Raw genomic sequence first — 22978 nt, 5'->3', positions numbered from 1 at the left:
TCTCTTTTTCACGTCATTGACTCTTGACAGAATTATGCGTGCAATCCCGCCCTTGACACCATTAGAAGTTGATTAAAAGGAGACTGCATGAATGGATAAAACAGATTTAAGCCTACAAAATTGTACTTGATTCCTTTTGTGCCTAGGGTAACAGACACGTGGTGACCTCTTCACAATTGTGGTCGTGTTAGCAATAAAATTGGACCCAATCAATTCAAATTTTATTAGTCACATGCGCTGAATAAAACAGGTGTAGACCTTACAGTGAAATGCTTACTTACAAGCCCTAACCAACAATGCAGTTTAAAAAAAATACGGATAAGAATAAGAAATAAAAGTAACAGGTAATTAAAGAGCAGCAGTAAAATAACAACAGTGAGATGATATACAGGGGGGTACCGGTACAGAGTCAAGGTGCGGGGGCACCGGTTAGTTGAGGTAATATGTACAGTTGAAGTCGGAAGTTTACATACACTTAGGTTGGAGTCATTAAAACTCGTTTTCAACCACTCCAAAAAAATATTGTTAAAATCTGTAGTTTTGGTAAGTCGGTTAGGACATCGACTTTGTGCATGACACAAGTAATTTTTCTAACAATTGTTTACAGACAGATTATTTCACTTAAAAATCACTGTATCACATTTCCAGTGGGTCAGAAGTTTACATACGCTAAGTTGACTGCCTTTAAACAGCTTGGAAAATTCCCGAAAATTATGTCATGGCTTTAGAAGCTTCTGATAGGCTAATTGACATCAATTGAGTCAATTGGAGGTGTACCTGTGGATGTATTTCAAGGCCTACCTTCAAACTCAGTGCCTCTTTGCTTGACATCATGGGAAAATCCAAAGAAATCAGCCAAGACCTCAGAAAAATAATTGTAGACCTCCACAAGTCTGGTTCATCCTTGGGAGCAATTTCCAAATGCCCGAAGGTACCATGTTCATTTGTACAAACAATAGTACGCAAGTATAAACACCATGGGACCATGCAGCCATCATACCGCTCAGGAAGGAGACGCGTTCTGTCTTCTAGAGATGAACGTACTTTAGTGCAAATCAATCCCAGAACAACAGCAAAGGACCTTGTGAAGATGCTGGAGGAAACGGGTACAAAAGTTTCTATATCCACAGTAAAACGAGTCCTATATCAAAATAACCTGAAAGGCGGCTCAGCAAGGAAGAAGCCACTGCTCCAAAACCGCCATAAAAAAGCCAGACTACGGTTTGCAACTGCACATGGGGACAAAGATCGTACTTTTTGGAGAAATGTCCTCTGGTCTGATGAAACAAAAATAGAACTGTCTGGCAACAACGACCATCGTTATGTTTGGAGGAAAAAGGGGGAGGCTTGCAAGCCGAAGAACACCATCCCAACCGTGAAGCACAGGGGTGGCAGCATCATGTTGTGGGGGTGCTTTGCTGCAGGAGGGACTGGCGCACTTCACAAAATAGATGGTTTCATGAGGAAGTAAAATTATGTGGATATATTGAAGCAACATCTCAAGACATCAGTCAGGAAGTTAAAGCTTGGTCGCAAATGGGCCTTCCAAATGGACAATGACCCCAAGCATATTTCCAAAGTTGTGGCAAAATGGCTTAAGGACAACAAAGTCAAGGTATTGGAGTGGCCAACACAAAGCCCTGACCTCAATCCCATAGAAAATTTGTGGGCAGAACTGAAAAAGCATGTGCGAGGAGGCCTACAAACCTGACTAAGTTACACCAGCTCTGTCAGGAGGAATGGGCCAAAATTCACCAAACTTATTGTGGGAAGCTTGTGGAAGGCTACCCAAAAGCTTTGACCCAAGTTAAACAAATTAAAAGGCAATGCTACCAAATACTAATTGCGTGTATGTAAACTTCTGACCCCCTGTGATGAAAGAAATAAAAGCTGAAATAAATCACTCTACTATTATGCTGATATTTCACATTCTTAAAATAAAGTGGTGATCCTAACTGACCTAAGACAGGGAATTTTTACTAGGATTAAATGTCAGGAATTGTGAAAAACTGAGTTTAAATGTAGTTGGCTAAGGTGTATGTAAACTTCCGACTTCAACTGTACATTTAGGTAGAGTTATTAAAGTGACTATGCATAGATAACAACAGAGAGTAGCAGCGGTGTAAGGGTGGGGGGGGGGGGGGCAATGCAAATAGTCTGGGTAGCCATTTGAATAGATATTCATGAGTCTTATGGATTGGGGGTAGATGCTGTTTAGAAGCCTCTTGGACCTAGACTTGGCGCTCTGGTACCGCTTGCCATGCGGTAACAGAGAGAACAGTCTATGACTAGGATGGCTGGAGTCTTTGACAATTTTTAGGGCCCTCCTCTAAAACCGCCTAGTATAGAGGTCCTGGATGGCAGGAAGCTTACATTTACATTTACGTCATTTAGCAGACGCTCTTATCCAGAGCGACTTACAAATTGGTGCATTCACCTTAAGATATCCAGTGGAACAACCACTTTACAATAGTACATCTATATATTTTTTTTTTGGGGGGGGGGTCAGAAGGATTATCCTATCCCAGGTATTCCTTAAAGAGGTGGGGTTTCAGGTGTCTACGGAAGGTGGTGATTGACTCCGCTGTCCTGGCGTCGTGAGGGAGCTTGTTCCACCATTGGAGTGCCAGAGCAGCGAACAGTTTTGACTGGGCTGAGCGGGAACTGTGCTTCCGCAGAGGTAGGGGGGCCAGCAGGCCAGAGGTGGATGAACGCAGTGCCCTTGTTTGGGTGTAGGGCCTGATCAGAGCCTGAAGGTACGGAGGTGCCGTTCCCCTCACAGCTCCGTAGGCAAGCACCATGGTCTTGTAGCAGATGCGAGCTTCAACTGGAAGCCAGTGGAGTGTGCGGAGGAGCGGGGTGATGTGAGAGAACTTGGGAAGGTTGAACACCAGATGGGCTGCGGCGTTCTGGATGAGTTGTAGGGGTTTAATGGCACAGGCAGGGAGCCCCGCCAACAGGGAGTTGCAGTAATCCAGACGGGAGATGACAAGTGCCTGGATTAGGACCTGCGCCGCCTCCTGTGTAAGGCAGGGTCGTACTCTGCGAATGTTGTATAGCATGAACCTACAGGATCGGGTCACCGCCTTGATGTTGGCGGAGAACGACAGGGTGTTGTCCAGGGTCACGCCGAGGCTCTTAGCACTCTGGGAGGAGGACACAATGGAGTTGTCCACCGTGATGGCGAGATCATGGAAAGGGCAGTCCTTGGCCCCAATGACATACTGGGCCGTTCGCACAACCCTCTGTAGTGCCTTGCTGTCAGAGGCCGAGCAGTTGCCATACCAGGCAGTGATGCAACCAGTCAGGATGCTCTCGATGGTGCAGCTGTAGAACCCTTTGAGGATCTGTGGACCCATGCCAAATCTTTTCAGTCTCCTAAGGGGGAATACATTTTGTCGTGCCCTCTTCACGACTGTCTTGGTTTGCTTGGACAATGTTAGTTTGTTGGTGATGTGGACACCAAAGAACTTTAAGCTCTCAACCTGCTCCACTGCAGCCCCTGAGAATGGGGGTGTGCTTGGTCCTCTTTTTCCTGTAGTCCACAATCATCTCCTTTGTCTTGATCACGTTGATTAACGTGATCCCAACGTTTTGATTGAATTTAAATGTAAGCAGCCTAGGGGTTAGAATATGGAGACAGAAGATGATTACCTGAGTGTTTTGCGGACCATATCCTCATCGGTGATACCATAGTAGGTCAGGGTCTCGCTCCAGATGGGGTTGAGGGTGTTGCGCAGGGTCTTGGTGCGAAGCTTATTGGCCTGACAGAGTGAGTGAGTGAGAGAGTGAAAGAGTGAAAGAGTGAGAGAGTGAAAGAGTGAGAGTGAAAGAGTGAGAGAGAGTGTGAGAGAGTGTGAGAGAGAGCATGAGCAAGAAATAAAGAGAGAAAGCAATAGAGAGGGCGAAAGATATTGTGATTAGGTATTGACCTTCGACCTCCACTCCATCATAGGCTGACAATGACACATTAGAAGTCATTATTAGGTCACAGAAGTCGGGTTTTCCATGCAGAGCCTGTGGTGGAATGGTAACACTCCTGGCTCTAACACATAATATACGACCCCAGATAGGGCTGTGGTGGTCATGAAATTTTGTCAGACGGTTATTGTCATGCAAATGCCTACCGGCCTCACAGTAATTGACCGTGAATTAACATAAATACGTTTGGAACATCTACAATTTAAGAAAGTATAATAACTCCATTTAATATACACCATCACAATAAATCCATTATTTATTTTAGGCAGGTCTAAAGAAATAATGCTTGCTACAGTCGTGGCCAAAAGTTTTGAGAATGACACAAATATACATTTTCACAAAGTTTGCTGCTTCAGTGTCTTTGGATATTTTTGTCAGATGTTACTATGGAATACTGAAGTATAATTACAAGCATTTCATGAGTGCCAAAGGCTTTTATTGACAATTACATGAAGTTGATGCAAAGAGTCAATATTTGCAGTGTGGACCCTTCTTTTTCAAGACCTCTGCAATCCGCCCTGGCATGCTGTCAATTAACTTCTGGGCTACATCCTGAATAATGGCAGCCCATTCTTGCATAATCAATGCTTGGAGTTTGTCAGAATTTGTGTGGTTTTGTTTGTCCACTCGCCTCTTGAGGATTGACCACAAGTTCTCAATGGGATTAAGGTCTGGGGAGTTTCTTCCTCGCCATGGACCCAAAATATGAATGTTTTGTTCCCCAAGCCACTTAGTTATCACTTTTGCCTTATGGCAAGGTGCACCATCATGCTGGAAAAGGCATTGTTCGTCACCAAACTGTTCCTGGATGGTTGGGAGAAGTTGCTCTTGGAGGATGTGTTGATACCATTCTTTATTCATGGCTGTGTTCTTAGGCAAAATTGTGAGTGAGCCCACTCCCTTGGCTAAGAAGCAACACCAGACATGAATGGTCTCAGGATGCTTTACTGTTGGCATGACATGGCTGATAGTAGCGCTCACCTTGTCTTCTCTGGACAAGCTTTTTTCCGGATGCCCCAAACAATCGGAAAGGGGATTCATCAGAGAAAATGACTTTACCCCAGTCGTCAGCAGTCCAATTCCTGTACCTTTTGCAGAATATCAGTCTGTCCCTGATGTTTTTTCTGGAGAGAAGTGGCTTCTTTGCTGCCCTTTTTGACACCAGGCCATCCTCCAAAAGTCTTCGCCTCACTCTGCGTGCAGATGCACTCACACCTGCCTGCTGCCATTCCTGAGCAAACTCTGTACTGGTGGTGCCCCGATCCCGCAGCTGAATCAACTTTAGGAGACGGTCCTGGCGCTTGCTGGACTTTCTTGGATGCCCTGAAGCCTTCTTCACAACAATTGAACCGCTCTCCTTGAAGTTCTTGGCGATCTGATAAATGGTTGATTTTGGTGCAATCTTACTGGCAGCAATATCCTTTTTGTGCAAAGCAATGATGACGGCACGTGTTTCCTTGCAGGTAACCATGATTGACAGAGGAAGAAGAATGATTCCAAGCACCACCCTCCTTTTGAAGCTTCAAGTCTGTTATTCGAACTCAATCAGCATGACAGAGTTATCTCCAGCCTTGTCCTCATCAACACTCACACCTGTGTTAACGAGAGAATCACTGACATGATGTCAGCTGGTCCTTTTGTGGCAGGGCTGAAATGCAGTGTAAATGTTTTTGGGGGATTCAGTTCATTTGCATGGCAAATATTATTTGCAATTCATTTGATCACTCTTCATAACATTCTGGAGTATATGCAAATTGCCATCATACAAACTGAGGCAGCAGACTTTGTGAAAATGAATGTGTGTTATTCTCAAAACTTTTGGCCACGACTGTACATGTTATCTGGCTAGGCTCCATGCCATAGGCTGTAGGCTAGTTCATTTAGCAGACAAGATAAGCTTCTGACTCATGTGCCATTATTTTATATTATATGATTTTATACACTGAACAAAAATATAAAACACAACATGCAACAATTTCAAAGATTTGACTGAGTTACAGTATATAAAAGTAAATTAATCAATTAAAATATGAATGAATTTCACATGACTGGGAATACAGATATGCATCTGTTGGTCACAGATACCTTAAAAAAAACGTAGAGGGGTGGATCATAAAATCAGTCAGTATCTGGTGTGACCACCATTTATTTGCCTCATGCAGCGCAACGTATCTCTTTCGCATAGAGTTGATCACTCCTTTTCACTAGTCACCTTAATAATGCCACTTTAATAATGTTTACATATCTTGTGTTACTCATCTCATATGTATATACTGTATTCTATACTATCTATTGCATCTTAGCCTATGCCGCTCCGACATTGCTCATCCATATATTTATATATTCTTATTCCATTCCTTACTTAGATTAGGTATTTGTTCTGGAATTGTTAGATATTATTTGTTCGATATTGCTGCGCTGTCAGAACTAGAAGCACAAGCATTTCGCTACACTCACAATAACATCTGCTAACCATGTCTATGTGACCAATACAATTTGATTTTATTTGAGGCTGTTGATTGTGGCCTGCGGAATGTTGTTCCACTCCTTTTCAATAGCTGTACGAAGTTGCTGGATATTGGAGGGAACTGGAGCATGCTGTTGTACACGTTGATCCAGAGCATCCCAAACTTGCTCAATGGGTGACATGTTTGAGTATGCAGGCCATGGAAGAACTGGGACATTTTCAGCTTCCAGGAATTGTGTACAGATCCTTGCGACATGTGACTGTGCATTATCATGCTGAAACATGAGGCGATGGCAGCAGATGAATGGCACAACAATGGGCCTCAGGATCTCATCACGCTATCACTGTGCATTCAAATTGTCATCGATAAAATGCAATTGTGTTTGTTGTCCATAGCTTATGCATGCCCATACCGTACAGTTGAAACCGGGATTCATCCGTAAAGAGCACACTTCTCTAGCCAGCCAGCAGGCATCGAAGCTGAGCATTATCCCACTGAACTCGGTTTCGACGCTGAACTGTAGTCAGGTCAAGACCCTGGTGAGGACGACGAGCACGCAGATGAGCTTCCCTGAGAAGGTTTCTGACAGTTTGTGCAGAAATTCTTTGGTTGTGCAAACTCACCTTATTGTGAAATACTTACTTACAAGCCCTTAACCAAAAATGCAGTTAAGAAATAATAAGAGTTAAGAAAAGATTTACTAAATAAACAAATGTAAAAAATAAATAAAAGAGCAACAATAAAATAACAATAACGAGGCTTTATACAGGGGGTGCCGGTACCGAGTCAATGTGCAGGGGTACAGGTTAGTCAAGGTAATTGAGGTAATATGTACATGTAGGTAGGGGTAAAGTGACTATGCATAAATAGAAGCCGGATGTGGAGGTGTCACGTTCTGTCCAGTAAAGGGGTCTATTTGTTATTGTAGCTTGGTCAGGACGTGGCAGAGGGTATTTGTTTTCATGGTTTTGTGTATGTGTTTAGATAGAGGGATATTTTGTGTAGAGTGTTTATGGGGTTTATTGGTGTAAGTGTCAATGTAAAGGGGGTAGTTGATTTAGGTGGTTCGGGGTGTGTGTGTATTGTAGAGGGGTATTTGATTTATGTGTTCCGGGGTGTTGGGTATGTTCTTGTGGTTGTATTTCTAAGGGGCTGTTCTAGTTTTGTATTTCTGTGTTGGCCTGGTATGACTCTCAATCAGGAACAGCTGTACATCGTTGTTGCTGATTGAGAGTCATACTTAGGTTGCCTGTTTTCACCTGTTAGTTTGTGGGAGATTATGCTGTGTATAGCTTTGTGCCTTACCGGCCTGTTATTCGTCGTTGTGTATACGTGTTTGTTTTGGGTTTTTCCGTCTTTGTCCCAATAAAAGAAGATGAGTGTACATATTCCCGTTGCGTTTTGGTCCTTTCCTTATGACTACCGTGACAGGAGGTCCTCGGCTGGCGTGGTTACAGTGTGAGGCCGGTTGGACCTACTGCCAAATTCTCTAAAACAACGGAGGTGGCTTATGGTAGAGAAATTAAAATTAAATTCTCTGGCAACAGCTTTGGTGGACATTCCTGCAGTCAGCATGCCAATTGCACACTCCCTCAAAACTTGAGACATCTGTGGCTTTGTGTTGTGTGAAAAAAACTGCACATTTTAGAGTGCCCTTTTATTGTCCCCAGCACAAGTTGCATCTGTGTAATGATCATGCTGTTTAATCAGCTTCTTGATATGCCACACCTGTCAGGTGGATTGATTATCTTGGCAAAGGAGAAATGCTCACAAACAGGGATGTAATCAAATTTGTACACAAAATGTTGTGTGAATCAAAAGTTTTTGGTGTCTTTTTCAGCTCATGAAACATGGGAACAACACTTTACATGTTGCTTTCATATTTTTGTTCAGTAGTAAGAAGAATATAATTGACCTTATCTGAATAAAATAGAAACAATATTTTTCCAATCCCAGAGCGAGTGCGAATATGAAGTGGCTATGTTTAGCGTAAAAGTGATCAATTGAACCAGGTCCTATATGCTAGATTTAGAGTTATTTGGAAACTTTAGTTGTGAATGATAAAAACCTTAGAATGTCATAGAAATCAAAACATATATGGGCTCCATGACCCAACTATAAGATTATAAACAATTGCAAAAAAGTATTGCACTCTGTTCCTTGCCTCAGGCTGCACACAAGGTGTTATCTCATCAAGTGATCATATTTTCACCCATCAGACTTTTCTCAAATTAATCTTGTCTTTACTAATATGTAAAATTGGTTTAAGATTTAGAATGGCCCATTATCAAATGAGCAGGAACAGGGGCAGGGGAAAAATACATGTAATCCGTATGCACTCGAATAGCGAATGGAGGCCGCTTCCCATGGTTTGTTTTTCAATCATGCTGGGTAGGCTACTCCGGTTTTATAGTGGAGCATGTGCTTAATATTATCAGCTGAGAAATCAATATATTAGCAGCTGGGATCCTCCTCTTTTTAGTGGTAACCATCAGAACTCTGCGTTCACACGGGATTGCATATAGAAATGTCTGGGCTTATAAGAATCCTTATTTCACTCCACACATCAACCACTGTTTGAGGAGCATGCAGCCTCTCGCTGAGAGACAGGTGATATTCCACACAAACTCTGTATGCTATGGGATATCCAACCCTGTTCCTGCAGCTACCCAGTGCTTAATTTGGAAAACCAAGTGAAATCTGCTTGGGAACATCGATAGTAAGATGTTTTCACAACAAAACATATTTCATTAAACTGTTGACAGACAGCTACTCTCTCTGTGCGCTTGAGAAAGGTATGAAGGTGAGAGAAGAGGAGATGGAAACGCATGGTGGTGAGATATGCTGTAGCTAAACGTAATGTGTCAGTCTATTAATTATGAAAATAAAAAAAAATAAAAGACTCATGGAAAGAAAGTTTGGAGTGTAGCATAAGGTAAACAGTCCATCCAGTATGCTAATCCAGTATACAGTTCACACTCAAAAGGTGATTACTAGAATTTGTTTCATTTTGGAGAATATCTTAAATCTATGTTGTTTTTTCTGCCGTGAGTAATATACACTCACCGGCCAGTTTATTAGGTACCGGGTCGGTACCGAGTCGGACCGACATTTGCCTTGAGAACAGTCCATCTCATCCCAAATATTCTCTATTGGGTTGAAGTCTGGGGACTCAAGTAAACTGAACTAGCTGTCATGTTCCAGGTGATGTTTTTCCACTCCTCAATTGTCCAGTGTTGGTGATCATGTGCCCATTGGAGCTGCTTCTTCTTGTTTTTAGCTGATAGGAGTGGAACCCGGTGTGGTCTTCCACTGCAATAGGCCATCCGTGACAAGGGTCGACAAGTTGTGCGTTCCGAAATGCCATTCTGCACACCACTGTTGTACTTTCGATTGTATTTGCATTGGTATCAGAGTGGTTAGAGGGACAATAGAGCACTTAGTATCAAGTATCAGGCCATTAGTGACCTGATGGTCGTTAGCGAATTGGCTACTACCAATGCATGTCCAGAGTGCATAAAAGGATATTACCATGACTCAACGGTCATGACTCATGACTGTCGGTGTGGTGGTAATACAGTCACCGCAACAGCCCTAAACCCCCGAGACAAGGGTTCAATCCCCACGTCTCACCCTTCCTACTACTGTATGTCTGCTCTTCCACCATCTTCCTATCAATTTCTAATCTGTGATTCAGATTAGAAATCTTGTCTCATCTCATCCATATCAATCTCTTCTCAGGTTAAACCAGAGGTGTGAACAATTTCCCTGTTTATATGACGCGTTCTCAACTCTCGGGTGATTTCGTCAACACCAGAATGCCACAGTATCGACACACAAGGACAATGGCGTGCATTTCTTCTCAGACGTAGATTGCAAATGTCAGATTGCAATTAAATGAAAGAATAGGCATATCAATGCATGCTGGGAACTTAATAAGCAGGCAATTATTAATTCCAGTGGGTTCGATAAACAAAAGTTTGAACAAGAAGCTTCCGTGTTATGTTCATGTATCTTGCGGCTGTGGTGCTTTGTTTGTGCACAAGTGGTGATCTATAACTGATTACCATCTGATGTGAGAGATGCATTTAATCACAAACGACAGCCAGCGAAATATCAACCTGGCTGCCTGCCAGTGACTTGAATATTTCTCTAATTAAACTAATCTACCAATATCAATCAATCAATCAATGCATGCTGACTGCATTAGCTAGTTATCACCAGTGATTTACAATCAGTGCAGTTAACTTAAGGTAGGTAAGACAACCACAAATCATATACATAATGTACATATAAGGTATACATGGTTTTGGTTATCACTAGAATCTGAAAAGTAGTGCCATTGTATGGCTGCTGACTGGGGTCAATGCAGTAAGAATATAATTCCAGTGATGAATCACACATTCAATGGCTTTACATAAGCCATTACATGAGGAAGTATCTATATTTACGGTTGCATCTGCAGCAGCAGCCTCTGGTTACTAATCTTTTGCGATAAGAGTGAGGTTGGATATTTGATTAAAATAGAGAGTTCAGTATGTCCCTTTCATACCTACCTTTTATCTGACATGCACGTAAAAAAGAGCTGTCACATACAGTACCAGTCAAAAGGGTTTTTCTTGATTTTTACTATTTTCTACATTGTAGAATTGTGAAGACATCAAAACTATGAAATAACACAAATGAAAATATATTTTATATTTTTCAAAGTAGCCACCCTTTGTCTTGATGACAGCTTTGCACATTCTTGGCATTCTCTCAACCAGCTTCACCTGGAATGATTTTCCAACAGTCTTGAAAGAGTTCCCACATATGCTGAGCACTGGTTTGCGCTTAGTAAGACTATCATTTGTTTTTCAACAGGACAATGACCCAAAACACACCTCCAGGCTGTGTAAGGGCTATTTGACCAAGAAGGAGAGTGATGGAGTTCTGCATCAGATGACCTGGCCTCCACAATCACCCGACCTCAACCCATTTGAGATGGTTTGGGATGAGTTTGACCGCAGAGTGAAGGAAAAGCAACCAACAAGTTCTCAGCATATGTGGGTACTCCTTCAAGACCGTTGGAAAAACATTCCAGCTGAAGCTGGATGAGAGAATGCCAAGAGTGTGCAAAGCTGTCATCAAGGTAAAGGGTTGCTACTTTGAAGAATCTAAAATCTATTTTGATTTGTTTAACACTTTTTTGGTGACGACATGATTCCATTTGTGTTATTTCATAGTTTTGATGTCTTGATTATTCTACAATGTAGAATTATTCTACAATGTAGAAAATAGTAAAAATAAAGAAAAACCCTTGAATGAGTAGGTGTGTGCAAACTTATTGTATCGATACTAAAAATGCTTATATAACAATGTGTCTAAGAAGTGCACAACATAAAACATCATACCATACTGTAACAGCACCTAAGAAACATTTAAATGCAATGCATGAACATCCGTAAGTGCTTAAGGAAAAAAAAACATATAGACATATGCATGTCATTGGCAAACCCTTGCTTATATGTTGACTTGTGAGGAAGATGCTATGTAGCTTTTACACTGTATTGTGCTCTTTATAGAAAGTTAAGGAACAGCTCCTACCACAGAGTTCCATTGCTATGAGACACTTCACTCCACTTTAGTAATTGGAGAAGCACATTGCTTTGCAAGGTGGATTTCACAAGCCCACACGTTCTGCTAGAGAACAGTGTTGAGTTGAACAAAACAGCAAGATGATATTGTGTGTGGTGGTGAGTAATGGACAGTGAGGATGAAGAACATCTTCGATTAACTGGTGGGATTATTTGCCGCTGAGTCATCGCACATGAATGTTCCGGGGAACAAAGCCCCAGCTTATTGGTTTCCTCTCAAACAGCAGCTGATTCATTTCTGAAACGCCACACAAACAACCAGAGCACTGTGTCTATCTAACGCTCTCCAGGACCAGAGGTTGACACCATTGCTAAGGCAAATTGTGTTTAGTTTTTATGAAAAGGGGAAGTGAATTACCCTCCTTTCAAATGTCATTGTTTTATTGGGACAGATATAGTGCTTAAAAAAAGGGGGAAACCAATGAGAGGTGTGCAGACCGGGTTGAGGAGATCAACGTGGGGATTGAAATTCTACACTTCGTTTTTTCACAGGTCATGCACAGTATGGAGTTGGCTGCGTTAGCGCTAGACCAAACTCAGACAAAAGCAAAACAAATTTGGAGGTAAATTCTCTGGCGGCACATCTGTCTGGACCACTTGATGGCCGCCATTAAGGAGGAGTGAGGAACATCTGAGGCCTGTCACAGCTTCCATGTTTGTGGTGCAATTTCAGGCCCCCAAATTAAACAGTGTCCATATGCCCGATGTTCACACCCAATCAATTACCTAATAATGGTCTTAAGGAGAATTCACATGGAGGTCAAGGTGTCCAAACAGTTGGGGACAGCCTGGCTGATTAGGAAACCCTTATTTGCAGCTGCTAAGTGATTGTTGGCACGACAGAAGGCTAGATCACGGAGACAAAGATGACAATACAACAGTATTTGTGGCCGGGAAATGGTAACAGACATGTAAAAAGAACTGGCTTTATCCGCAGGTACACCACTACAAGAATTTGATTAAAGGATTCAAAACCCTTGAACTGACATAATAAGTCACAGTGAAAGACTACCTGGGCTTTGGTAATGAAATAAGGTCTTGGCTTGGCAATGAATGGAAGATGAGGACGGGCTAAACTTGAGGGGGTTGGAGAGAATGGGACAGCATGCGTCATCCCTTTGAATGGACACGATCAGCATGGATAAAATTAATTGCCAACCGTCTGATAAACATAGACATAATCTGAAATTAGTAGTGGCTCAATTGCAATGCTCTCTTCACTAATTCATCAATGTAACACTCTTCCTAAACTACTTGTCGCACGCCTGACATGACAGGCTGGGGGTATATCGATATAACTGGTGTCACTATATGATAAATGATTTGCTGCAGTAAAAACACAAGTTAAGCCAGTTTCATCAAATTAAATTGTATTTGTCAAATGCGCCTAATACAATGGGTGTGGACTTTACTGTGAAAGTACCAGTACCAGATCAATGTGCAGGGGTATGAGGTATTTGAGGTAGATATGTGTACTGAACAAAAATATAAACGCAACATGTAAAGTGTTGGTTCCATGAGCTGAAATAAAATATCCCAGAAATGTTGTATATGCACAAAAAAGCTTATTTCTCTCTAATTTTGTGCACAAATTTGTTTACATCCCTGTTAGTGAGCATTTCTCCTTTGCCCAGATAATCCATCCACCTGACAGGTGTGGCATATCAAGAAGCTGATTAAACAGCATGATCATTACACAGGTACACCTTTTGCTGGGGACAATAAAAGGCCACTCTAAAATGTGCAGTTGTGTGTTTATGTTAATTTCTCTACCATAAGCCGCCTCCAACATCATTTTAGAGAATTTGGCAGTACGTCCAACTGGCCTCACAACCGCAGACCACGTGTAACCATGCCGCCAAGGTCCTCCACATCTGGCTTCTTCACCTGTGGGATCATCTGAGACCAGCCACCCAGACAAGTGATGAAATTGTGTGTTTGCACAACTGAAGAATTTCTCTGCAAACTGTCAGAAACCGTCTCAGGGAAGCTCATCTACGTGCTCGTCGTCCTCACCAGGGTCTTGACCTGACTGCAGTTCGGAGAAGTGTGCTCTTCACAGAGGAATCCCGGTTTCAACCGTACCGGGTAGATGGCACACAGCATGTATGGTGTCGTGTGGACGACCGGTTTGCTGATGTCAACGTTGTGAACAGAGTGCCCATGGTGGCGGTGGGGTTATGGTATGGGCATGCATAAGCTGCGGACAACGAACACAATTGCATTTTATGGATAGCAATTTGAATGCACAGAGATAACGTAACGAGATCCTGAGGCCCATTGTCGTGCCATTCATCCGCCGCCATCACCTCATGTTTCAGCATGATAATGTGCAGCTCCATGTCGCAAGGATCCGTACACAATTCTTGGAAGCTGAAAATGTCCCAATTCTTCCATGGCCTGCATACACATCAGACATGCTCATTGGGATGCTTTGGATCGACGTGTACGACAGCGTGTTACAGTTCCCGCCAATATCCATGAACTTCGCAAAGCCATTGAAGAGGAGTGGGACAAGATTCCACAACTCACAATCAACAGCCTGATCAACTCTATGCGAAGAAGATGGTGGTCACACCAGATTCTGACTGGTTTCTGATCCACGCCCCTACTTTTTTTGTTAAGGTATTTGTGACCAACAGATTAATATCTGTATTCCCAGTCATGTGAAATCCATAGATTAGAGCCTAATACACTTATTGAAATTGACTGATTTCCTTATATGAACTGTAATTCAGTAAAATCTTTGACATTTTGCATGTTACGTTTATATTGTTGCTCAATGTACATGAAGACGGTAAAGTGACTAGCCATCAGGATAGATAATAATATGAGTAAAATAAAGAACAGAGTAGCAGCAGCAGATTAACCTTCACGCAAGCTACTGTATATTCCAAGCATTCATAACAGGGCATGATAGTGTCCGCTTTCATAACAGGGCATGATAGTGTCCATTCATTTACGATAATCAGACATGACACCATCTGATATGCAACACACAGGCCAATGACAACATTATGCATCACTGCATTTAGAGTATTAAAGGGACATTACACTCCAAAATCTAAGTTTGTCAGATGTTTTCGATAGTATCCCAATATCAAGATGAATCCACATCCCATACCACCAGTTGTGTACGCCTCAGCTATACACCTCAAGTGAATGGAAAAGATAAGCACAATAAATCTGGAAATTATATGGTTCTTATCTTTCTATTATTTTTGGACAGTGGCATATCGCTGGAACTACAAAGCAGATGGGCTTGGAGCTGGACTTATCTCAACAGAAGAACACATTTGAGGTCTGAAAACATCTGTTTTTGGAGTGTAATACACTTGGTGCTCTTGAGCCAAAAAGGGTCCCCTAAATGGCAAAACTTATTGTCCAGAAATGACCTCATTGGAAAGAAAAGGGCACATCTCCTTGTTAGCCTAAAATTACAGATTGTATTGTATGAGGAAGTAAATATATTACTATTATCATAGTGCCTATGAACTGTACAGACGACACACACAATTTCAGTTAGCAACTAAACTACTATAATGTACCTTTTAATGTAAGTATAATAAGACGGGTACGTACCTTACTGGCCCCAGGCAGCAGGTGCAGTTTGACATACGGATCCGAGAGCCCGTTGTGGTCCATGGGTTTTAGCCCCTGTGGGAGAGACAGACAGAGAAGAGAGTGTCATAAGACTTCACAAGGTAGTACCTGCCAGACATACAAGGCCGCCTGACATCCAATTTAAGTCAAACACTGTTGTTTCTGTCGAGTGCACAACCTCGTCAGAAGAACAAAAGCCATGTCACCTAATTAGAAACTCCAGAGGTGAGACCTGTTCCACGGCTGGCAAAATAACTTTTCCACAAACAAAAAATTCCATCTCACTGCCTCAGTCGACTTCAGAATGTCTTGAGAGAAACTAAAATAACGAGTAAATATAACTATTGTGAAGGTTAGCTCTCTAACAAGAGAACTAAAACGGTTCATATGAAGTACTTGGTCAGCATACGTGTTAGTAAATCAACTATACTGAACAAAAATATAAACGCAACATGGAACAATTTCAAAGATTTTATTGAGTTACAGTTCATAAAAGAACATCAGTCAATTGAAATGAATTCATTAGGCCCTAATCTATGGATTTCACATGACTGGGAATACAGATTTGCATCTGTTGGTCACAGAAAAGTAGGATCAGAAAACCAGTCAGTCTCTGGTGTGACCACCATTTGCCTCATGCAGCGCGACACATCTCCTTCACATAGAGTTGATCCGGCTGTTGATTGTGGCCTATGGAATGTTGTCCCACTCCTCTTCAATGGCTGTGCGAAGTTGCTGGATATTGGCGGGAACTGGAACAAGCTGTCCTACATGTTGATCCAGAGCATCCCAAACTGCTCAGTGGGTGACCTATCAGGTCACCAACACAAAATGTGAAGAAATCCAAGGGGTCTAAATACTTTTGCAAGGCACTGTATATTTCCCTATATCAACCAAACGCCATTGATGTGCAGCATCAGCTACTGCAGCAGTGCATCAGCTACCCATCCTTGTACTAGGGCATTGTCAGATGGACATGTATTAATATTTGAAGTTACAATAAACAGATTGTTGTAACTCTTAGTTGTTTGTGACTTGTTTGCAATTTCCTAGTGTCAGCTGAATCAAACTTGTACTTTTTCTCTCTCTCCCCCTCTGTTAAGTTTAACTGTGTATGTGTGTGCGTGCGCTCGCACGTGTCTATCCGTCTGCATCAGTGCTATCCTATCCCCCAAACTTATTTGCTCAGCCATGTGTGGGATGAACATTCTTCAGTGTGTGTGTGGCATTTCTCTCCCAACACAGAGCAACACTTGTCAGAACCACAAATGGTAATGAACGTTTTTTTGATCCCCATGAGTTTCGGGTGAACAAGTGCAAAGTTAATATTTCTATTTTCATGAGGCGGCTACTCGTCTGCAAAACCTTTTATACATATTTGTGTGTGCCTAATCAAAAACTCATGTCACATTCCAATTCCACATCAAAACCAAACTATGAAAACTTTAACAACAAAAAAGCTTGAAATATGATTGTAGGACTGAGCGGAGCAGGAGGGAATGAGTGTTTTTTCTCTGTTCCTACGTCGCTTCCTCTTAGCAATCATTTGTTGGAGGTCCATTACTGCCTCTACTCTCTACGCTCTGAGCCTTTCCTTCTTTCATTTGCAGCGAACAGCATCTCATCTCCTCTACAAAGCCCCAGGTTGAGTCAGATGTTTGTGTGGGACACAGATGGATGTTCTCTTTGATAGTGCAGCGGGGCAAGTGTCTCCCCATTGTGCGAGCGGCTTGCTCCACAGATGTGAATTGATAGGATCTGTCGTGGAATTGCGCCAGGCAACAAAAAGGCTCCCAACACACACTTGTGGGCCCCACTACTCCAAGTTATTTGATGTTATGTTCTACTGTAGATACCACTACCAGTCTTTGGGCTGAACCCAATAGCATTCAGACACTTTGGAAATTGCTGTCTACAAGTAGCATGAAATATCAGCTTTGCATTTAAAAGGCAGCTCAAGGCTGATGTATTGAGTACATGTAGTGTTTAGTGAGTGAATGCTTCCCTAGGTAAATTGGTTTGTTCGTGGTTTAAACAGCTAGCTGGCTGACATACAGTATGAGGCTAGGGGTGCTCCTTCACTCTGTTACATCGCTGAAGAGCAATAGATCAATAGCTTTGAGGCACTATGATACTGTGTTCTTGCACTGTCACCAGAGTTGGGGTTAATTCCACAAATTAAATTCCCTCTCCCTGTAAATTCCATTTAACTCAATTCAAACTCCAGTTCAGTGATTGAATTCAGAGATAATTCAATTCCTCTAAATTCCAATGGTAGGTACGTTCCCCAAATTCCAATTCCCGCAGGCTTTCAGGATGATAATGTCACTGTTCAGACAGGCTAGCTATACTGGAAATATAGAAATACTAGTTGAAATGATTTAAAACAAATCCTGTACTCCATTTTTTATACTAATTGCCTTACTTCCATCAATTCAAGATTAAATATTTGTACAGTTACAATTCAATTTCAATTGAAATAGTCCAAACAGTCTAATCCCAATTCAATAACTTAACGAATGTTGACATTTGAATTGAATTCAACATAAATTCTCCACTTCATCAGTGAATTTAATTGGAATTTCAAATTAAATTGGAATTCACCCAAACCCTGACTGTTAGGCTGTATGGGTGGAAGCATTACACACATGGAAGCATTACACTCAACCAAAGCTCCCTGTGCAGCTACAACCTCCTCTACCTAGTTCTTCCTTACAGAAGAAAGACTAGCCCAGTCAACCGAAACAGAAGCAAGCGAGATCAGGCTTGTGAGCGAGATCAGAATAGTTCCACCAGGCTAGAGGAGGACCAGACATGGGCCCTGGTCTGAAATACCTGGACATCTGGTTAAGTGTTCTACAGGATACAAGGTATGATGGCCCGAGTTGAGCCATGAATGTCTCATTTAGAAAATGGTTGAAATCAAGCCTGAGAGGCCATCATCGAATGACCAACTACAACCAAAGCTGAAATGCTTTCATCATCTAACCATTTTTTTGTCATTTCTTTATAGTAAAGACAGGGAATAGGCTATATCATACATATTTTCCCATTAAAACTTGAAACTATGGCACTAAAAAATGGGAGTTGATTGAAGGGACTGACATAGATACCATCTCCCTCCGTGGCGGTTACCACCCCACTGACCTTCTAAACTTTAAACTGGGCAGAGATGCATTATGTGGGTTTGGTGTCGGATGAACAGACTACTGCATGATCGCGGCCCTGATTGCCTAAGCCACCAGTGAATAGCCGGTTGATCATAATTATGGGGAAATGGGGGGAGATGACGGTTATGAAAGGCAGATGAGCGCCATGCATCAGTGTATCCACACACCTCACACATAGTCATTCATTCCCCTTGATGCTGCCTTTGTGTGTCGTGCCTGTGTCTCCGCCTCCCTCCTGCCCCTTTCCCCACATGCCTGGAAATGTCTGTGAATTTGTTGAATCAAGTCAAGTCCTCTTTATCTCTAATACTACCCTTCCTTCCTTCATCTCCTTACGAAGAGGCGAGGAGGTATGTGTGGTTGAGCAAGGCAGAATACATGTTTGTGAATGTAGGGATTAGTTTCAGTGAAATGCTGGAGGGAATTGGAGGGATGTAAGAAGTCTTGTAGATAACCTAAGCTTCATGGCCAGCCTAGACTTCCAAAGCTAGTTTTCAGACTTCCCCTCCCCACTTAGACCACTTCCAGACAGTCCTAGCAAAATTCTTGCTTGAGAAATGACTCTATGCTAAGAAGCTATTTTTTTCTTTTTACTATTTTAATTTGAGAAAAAAATCACATTTAAGGTACTTAATTGTTACCTCAATTATTTGATATTGAGATAACAATGGCTGCATTGGACCTTTATAGTCAATACACTCACTGTTTTTCTTACCTATGTATCAAAGAAGCCACAGGCAGCCGCTGCAAAGTATGCATACCTTTATCTTGCAGCTCGTGTGGGATGCACACAATTGCCCCAAAAAACGTTTTTTGAAAAACTGAAAAAAGTCTATCTCAGATATCAAAAAAACTAAAACCAACCCACTGTTTGCTTAAAACATAAATGTTCTTAATACATTCTGTCTAGCATCTGTGCTACATCTGGAGACCCCTTTCTCCGTCGCTGCATATTGGCCTTATTCCCTGCCACATTTAACTGTCTCTGGCATATATCTTTGTTAGCATATCTGACTGGCCTGTGATAATGGAATAGATTTACATTTTACATTTTAGTCATTTAGCAGACGCTCTTATCCAGAGCGACTTACAGTAGTGAATGCATACATTTCATTTTCATACATATTTTATTTTTTTCGTACTTGGCCCCCCGTGGGAATCGAACCCACAACCCTGGTGTTGCAAACACCATGCTCTACCAACTGAGCTACGGGGAAGATGAGGTGGGGTGGAGATCCCAGCCCGCGGGGAGCTGAACCCAGAGTAACAGTCAGGGTGGGGTTAAGAGACAATTTATCTGAAAATGTGGTCGTAGGTGCAGTATGGATAGTGTGACGCAATTGCAGAGCCTCCGGAGGCAGGCAGAGGCCAAATTTTGTAACAATGCAAAGGGCTCCGTACAGCTCCGCATTGACATGATTGCTTGATGGTAGGTGGGGGCGGGAGGTCCAGTATAAACACAAACTCACTTCCTTGACAACTTCCTTTGCAACAGCTCTCCGCTGCTCGGTGAAGAGCGAGAAGAATGAACGCCCTGACTTCTGCAGAGGCCATATCACCCTAAATGCTGCACGGCCAATGCAGATGTCGGATTGACCATGCAGAGCCTTTAACTTATAAAGAAATTAAATCCGCTTTGTGTTTTTTTCCTAAGCCACGATACAAGTATTGCGATACTGGTTACGTCCCGGCCCAAATGTATAGTATACTGTAGGATGTACGCCCACTTTAGAAAGGCTCTATTTTCTCTCTTTCTTAAAACAGCTTGTAAGAATTTCACAGTATTTGGCGCATGTGATTTGATTTGAAAGGCTCCACTACTTTACCTGTTGATTCATAGACTTTCAGGTACTACACCTAAACTTACACCGATAAAAAAGCATACACCGTACCCTCAGCCTGAATCTGGCACTGAATGGTGTGGCTGTTGAACAAATTGAGGACAGTTGCTCTCCAGTCTGCAGGAACTACATTTACATTTACGTAATTTAGCAGACGCTCTTATCCAGAGCGACTTACAGTAGTGAATGCATACATTTCATTTCATGCATTTATTTAATTTTTTATATATATATAAAAAAAAAATTGTACTGGCCCCCCGTGGGAACCGAACCCACAACCCTGGCGTTGCACACACCATGCTGGCATTGCAAACACCATGCTCTACCAACTGAACTCACATCCATACCCCCTCCCCCCTTAGATCAGGGATGGACAACTGGTGGTTCCTGCAGACCCGCGAGCAGCTGCGGCCCCTCATGATGAGTTCAGATTTTTTGTGGCCCCTAAATCAATCAAAGTTAGCCATCCCTTCCTTAGATTGTAAACTGTCATGGTCAAAACATACACTGTAGATTTAATGGTTGTAAAGATGGGGAGAGGTCTGTCAGTGATAAAGAGATGCTCTGCTTTTTGACACCACAAAGCAAGTCCTGCAGGCTCTAGTTTCATCTTATCTTGATTATTGTCCAGTCATATGGTCAAGTGCTGCAAAGAAGGACCTAGTTAAGCTGCAGCTGGCCCAGAACAGAGTGGCATGTTTTGCTCTTCATCGTAATCAGAGGGCTAACATCAATACAATGAATGCCAGTCTCTCTTGGCTAAGAGTTGTGGAAAGACTGATTTTCAATGTACCAATTCCATGGCACATGGTTTATGAATTGACACGCAAAAATGACGCCGGATTCAAAACATTGAATTTTTCAATTTAAATTATACAAAATTCTTGCAACCAATAGAATGTTTTATATATGGGGGATACAATCTTCCCAGCTCTGCAGATTTAGCTGCGAGGAGGCAGAGTCATTAGATCATTTATTTTGGTACTGTCCATATGTAGCTCGTTTTTGGTCACAGGTCCAGGAATGGCTGAAGAATTGCAACATTTACCTAGAACTAACGCTGCAGATAGCAATACTGGGTGATTTGAAAAGTCATAGTCAATCGATCAATAATAATCATTATTTTTGCAAAAATGTTTCTTTAATTTACAATCTGCTGAAACTATGAGAATAGAAAGGTTCAGTACTTTTGTGAAGCATCACAGCACAGTTGAAAAATATATGGCAAATAACACCATCCATTTTGGATTTCTAAGCGATAGATGGGAGGGGTTGAATGGAGCTGAAGGGTGGGACTAATAACAACAAGATAACAAATGTAAAACTTACGGGGTCTGTAAAATGTATATAGGTTCAGAACTTTTGTGAAATAGCAGATACAAATAGAAATATAACTGGATGGACATCAGAAATAAAGGAAGGCCAGCACTAAAAACAAACAAAATATAACTATTGTAAAATAGGTTGTGTCTGTAAAATGTGTATAGTATGTATAAACAGAAGGTAGAAGCCTAAGTGTTTTTGTTTATTAGTTTACTCCAATTGGGGGAGGGGTTGTAGAGTTTGCGGGGAATAATAAAGGTGTGTGTATATACAAAAAAAAGTGTGCATGTGTATATACAGTTGAAGTCGGAAGTTTACATATACTTAGGTTGGAGTCATTAAAACTCATTTTTCAACCACTTCACAAATTTCTTGCTAACAAACTATAGTTTTGGCAAGTCGGTTAGGACATCGACTTTGTGCAATTTTTCCAACAATTGTTTACAGACAGATTATTTCACTTATAATTCACTGTATCACAATTCCAGTGGGTCAGAAGTTTACATACACTAAGTTGACTGTGCCTTTAAACAGCTTCGAAAATTCCCGAAAATGATGTCATGGCTTTAGAATCTTCTGATAGGCTAATTGACATCAATTGAGTCAATTGGAGGTGTACCTGTGGATGTATTTCAAGGCCTACCTTCAAACTCAGTGCCTCTTTGCTTGACATCATGGGAAAATCAAAAGAAATCAGCCAAGACATCAGAAAAAAATTGTAGACCTCCACAAGTTTGGTTCATCCTTGGGAGCAATTTCCAAACGCCTGAAGGTACCATATTCATCTGTACAAACAATAGTACGCAAGTATAAACACCATGGGACCACGCAGCCGTCATACCGCTCAGGAAGGAGACGCGTTCTGCCTCCTAGAGATGAAGGTACTTTGGTGCGAAAAGTGCAAATCAATCCCAGAACAGCAGCAAAGGACCTTGTGAAGATGCTGGAGGAAACAG

The 22978-nt window shown here is 41.9% G+C and overlaps 1 protein-coding gene across 2 annotated transcripts in view; it reads right to left on the bottom strand.

Moving 5' to 3' along the window:
- Window positions 1-22978, bottom strand: part of LOC115154074 (double C2-like domain-containing protein beta) — a 191430-nt gene that overhangs the window by 48687 nt on the left and 119765 nt on the right. For both annotated transcript variants that reach the window (XM_029699931.1, XM_029699932.1), the window contains 2 exons: window positions 15668-15742; window positions 3655-3764 (listed from right to left, as the gene is read on the bottom strand). In XM_029699931.1, coding sequence (XP_029555791.1) covers window positions 3655-3764; window positions 15668-15742 — 185 coding nt within the window. The remainder of the gene's footprint in view (window positions 1-3654; window positions 3765-15667; window positions 15743-22978) is intronic.

This window comes from Salmo trutta, chromosome 19 (genome assembly GCF_901001165.1).
Source record: "Salmo trutta chromosome 19, fSalTru1.1, whole genome shotgun sequence".
NCBI classification, from domain to species: Eukaryota; Metazoa; Chordata; class Actinopteri; order Salmoniformes; family Salmonidae; genus Salmo; species Salmo trutta.
This window is presented reverse-complemented; position numbering and strand designations above follow the sequence as displayed.